The sequence below is a fragment of the Lolium perenne genome, chromosome 7 (genome assembly GCF_019359855.2).
Source record: "Lolium perenne isolate Kyuss_39 chromosome 7, Kyuss_2.0, whole genome shotgun sequence".
NCBI lineage: Eukaryota > Viridiplantae > Streptophyta > Magnoliopsida > Poales > Poaceae > Lolium > Lolium perenne.
In genome coordinates, this window is record NC_067250.2 from 68649616 (window position 1) to 68653707 (window position 4092).

The 4092-nt window shown below is 51.0% G+C and overlaps 1 protein-coding gene across 1 annotated transcript; it reads left to right on the top strand.

The window, feature by feature from the left end:
• Positions 1 to 388: 388 nt before the first annotated feature.
• On the top strand, positions 389 to 3356 carry LOC127317177 (uncharacterized). The gene is made up of 2 exons (XM_051347701.2): positions 389 to 2318; positions 2961 to 3356. Exons 1-2 carry the CDS (start codon positions 492 to 494, stop codon positions 3057 to 3059), a joined length of 1926 nt encoding a protein of 641 aa, XP_051203661.1. The 5' UTR covers positions 389 to 491; the 3' UTR covers positions 3060 to 3356.
• Positions 3357 to 4092: the final 736 nt, after the last annotated feature.

A 4092-nucleotide genomic window follows, 5' to 3' on the forward strand; every position in this document is an offset into this window, starting at 1 on the left:
TATATTTTTTATTAATGTAAATTAAGACTTTATGAATGGAAAAAAAAATTATACGTCGCAAACGCAAACGGACGCGCGGACAATTTCGACCATTTCAGTCACACAAGACGCGTCTGAAATGCGGTGCCCCGTTGGAGATGCGCTTATATGAACACGAATGAGACAATAACTTTTTTTTTATTGAGAGAGAAGGCTAGATAATAGGTGTAGGTACAACCAATGTTGAATTGCTGGCAGACAGGCCGTGTAATCAAACGTCGTGGACCCCACGTGGTGACCCTCTCCCAGTTAATCCCCTTCCTAAACACGACCGACATTAATCTACCGTAGTTAATCGTCAATTATGGTTACCCCACCCGCGCTAATCACCCCACCAAATCCATTCCCATTCCCCTTCCCCGACCCGATTCCATTTCCACCACCTCGCCGGCGCCGACGGGAGCGGGGGCCAGGGTTTGCCGCCGCCGCCGCGGCATTCCGTCCAGCCCTCCATGGCTCTCGTGCCCACCGGCGTCCCGGCCACAATCCCCTGGTCCGAGATGTTCCGCTCCGGCTCCGTCCGCCGCCCCAAGCAAGTGGAGGAGGACGCGCCCCCCAAGCCCACGGCGCCAGGCAAGAAGACCGCGGCCGCGGCGGCGGCGGAGGCCGAGGGGCTCTCCCTGGAGCCGGACGCGCGGCTGGCGCTCTACATCGCGATGGCGCACGCGGGGCTGGCCACGGCGCTGCTCGTGCTCTACGGCCTCTACCTCCTCCTCGCCGACTTCCTCCGCCCGCTGCAGTGGGCGCTGCTCTGCTCCATCCCGCTCCGCGAGACGCAGCGCGCGCTCGTCGCCTTCTGGGACCCGCCGCTCCGGGCCGGCCTCAGCGCCACCGTGCTCGCGCTCCCGCTCGCCGCGCTGCGCTCCTGCGCCGCCACCCTCGCCGACGCGCGCGCCGCGCTCCTGCGCCGCCGCCTCCCGCCCTCCCCCTCCTTCCCGCGCCTCCTCCGCTGGCTCGTCTCCTCCTTCTTCTTCCTCCTCCTCCTCGAGCGCCTCGGCACCGCCGCCGCGCTCGTCATCCTCGCGCTCTCCCTCGCCTTCTTCGCCGCATCCTCCAAACCCTCCTCCTTCATCTCCCGGGCCGCCTCCTCCCGCATCGCCTCCGGCCGCACGCCCTCCTCCCGCGGCCTCCTCCTCACCGGCGGCATCCTCCGCCACCTCAAGACCCTCGTCGCCGTCGGCCTCATGCTCGGCATGATCGTCGGCTTCCTCGCCGGCAGCGTCTTCTTCTCCTACAAGATCGGGCTCGAGGGCAAGGACGCCGTCATGTCCCTCAAGTCCCACGTCGAAAACGGCAACTACTCCGAAAAGATCGGCCTCAAGAAGCTGCTCGACGACAATGACATCCCGGGCTTGGTGGATCAGTACTCAGGGAAGCTCTACGACACCGTCTGGGAGCAGGTTGACCAGTTGGCAGTGCAGTACAACCTCACCGATTTCACCAGCGGCTTCCGCCACTTCCTCATCACCCAGTCCGTCGGCCCGTCCGGCGCCAAGAGCAAGGACCTCATCACTTCTGGGCCGCACCCCTACTCGATGAAGCTGCAGGCCATCGCGGCGCGCGTCAAGAGGAGGGAATGGGTGGAGATCTACAAGGAGCTCGACTCCTTCTTCAGGGAGCTGTTGATCACAAGGGAGGATCTGGTAGTCAAGGCCAAGGGCCTGGCATTGCAGGGAACTGAGATTGCAAAGAGCCTGCTGTCTAGCAGCACGTCTGTGCTCGGTGGCAGTGCCAGTTTGATGCTATCCATTGCTCTCCGCATCGTCTCCGGTGCAGCTGAGGTGCTCAATTTCGTGTCCCAGCTGATGGTCTTCTTGTGGGTGCTCTACTACCTCATCACCGTCGAGGGTGGCGGGGCGACAGAGCAGGTCATCGACCTTTTGCCGGTGTCCAAACAAGTGAAGGAGCGTTGCGTTGAGGTCATAGACCATGCCATCAGTAGCGTCCTGCTAGCCACTGCCAAGATTGCCATATTCCAAGGATGCTTGACATGGCTGCTGCTTAAGTTCTTCAAGGTGCATTTTGTGTACACATCAACCGTGCTCACAATCATCAGCGCACTTTTTCCGATACTACCAGCATGGCTGTCCTCCATATTCGCCGCAGGGCAGCTGCTGACGGAAGGAAGATATGTGCTCACGGTTATGGTAACAGTACTACACCTTGTCATCATGGATTATGGAACCACAGTCATTCAGGAGGATATACCTGGGTACAATGGCTATCTCACTGGTCTTAGCATAATTGGTGGCATGACATTGTTTCCCAATGCTCTTGAGGTACCGAATTTCTTCTAGGTTTCTCTTTGCATGTGCTGTTAGCTGCATTGCACAATTCTCACTTGCATATGCCATGATGAACTTCCTGTAGTTCAGTTGTATAACTTTGCGCATATTTCCTGTTCATAAATAAACCAGAAAGTATAATGTTGTTTCTAGAATCTAGGGCTTCTTTCTTTGCAGTATGCAACTAAAATGGTTTTCACTGTGTTCTACAAGCACTTTCTTTGTCTGCAAGTGTAATTAAGTCGTAGAGAAACTTGTGGACTAATCAGGCTAGTCATGTCTATGCACACTACGAATTAGATTTTCTGCTCCTGCTAGTTGCCCCACATGTTTGTTTCTCTATCCTGGCTATGCGTATGCTATTGTATACTTTTAGCTGCATATATTACAGTTGTTCTTAGTCTGCTAACAGATTGATACTAAGCTGTTATGTTGACTAATTCTCCATGGAGTATGTATGTGTACTTTGGCACCAACTGCTTGTCTAGTGATTCACACAGAATGATCCTGTTGTTATACTCTACCAACTATCCGAGAGCATGCCAGTGTAGTGTACCATACTGCGATTCTATTATGCATTTGTGAATTGACCTTTTCTTTACTCACTTTGGTCTGACCATCTGATGCTCTCTTCAGGGTGCAATATTAGGTCCCCTTATTATGACGGTTGTGATCGCATTGAAGAACCTGTACACAGAGTTTGTGCTTGCTGATACAGAGGAGGCCAGCAGCTAGCATTGGATGGAAAAGGCTACATGTTTGAAGAGCTATATTTCCATGTCGGCTTTCACCTTGTACCATACCTGAGCATACAAAGATACCGCATCGGTTGTGATTGATTCCTTCCTGTTGTAATTTGCCCTTTTTTGCAGTAATATCTATTGGGTTCTCCCATAGATTTGGTTTTGATTTGCATGGGGTTGGCCCTCAGTTTGATTGATACCAAAATTGTACAGTATTTTTTAGTTTGTTGATGGTAAGCGTAATCCAAATCAAACTGAACCAGTGACGTGTTCATGTTTTGTTCATCAATTCATACGCACCCTGTTACATCCATCAAACTTCCCAATTCTCTGCATAACTAATACTAGTTGTCTGACAGTCATTGTTTCTTTTGCTGTTGTTCGCAATTCGTGCTGTGCTAATTGAAAGGATCCTGTTGCAAGCAGTTCAGAAGATATTACCATAGACTTCAGACAGCTAAATTAGCTCAGAAAGAACTCCTTTTGCTGCCCCTGCTCAAGGTTTGTGCAAGTTCTTGCAATACTTCAGTTCCCAACTTCCTGTTGTGGCACTCTGAATTTTACTTTGAACAATTAACCTGCACCAGCTCCAGGTTTGTACCAGTGTTTGTATCTAGTACTAAATGTTGATTAATATATTATTTGTGGTGTTCGCTTGTGAGCAAAAAAGCATTGCAGCTTTGCTTTTGATGTAAACATGGCTTTGAGTGATCTTGATTCTGGAGTAGCTCCCTTTCTGCAGCATCTTACAGGAAAAGCCCCAATTCCATCCAAAGGAGAAGTTCCCTAATAATTGTATGCTTTCTTACTTCCTTCTTATGATGATTAGTGTCTTATCGGTGTCTAGACCCTACAAAAAATATACTTTACCACATTTTATCCCTTTTGACTAGTCATAACTTTTATTCTAGAAAGTAGAAAAGAGGAGCAGGGACTAATCACCATTTCCTCACGATGTCACGAGTTGTCTACTCTTCTAGAGTAGCTGCTAAATAAGCATTATCTTTGTCTGGTTTGTTGAACTG

Bases quoted from the DNA above. Each gene is read 5' to 3' on its own strand.
- LOC127317177 (XM_051347701.2), top strand. From the start codon at position 492: ATGGCTCTCGTGCCCACCGGCGTCCCGGCCACAATCCCCTGGTCCGAG. The intron at 2,319-2,960 runs GTACCGAATTTC...TGCTCTCTTCAG, and splicing joins TGTTTCCCAATGCTCTTGAG to GGTGCAATATTAGGTCCCCT.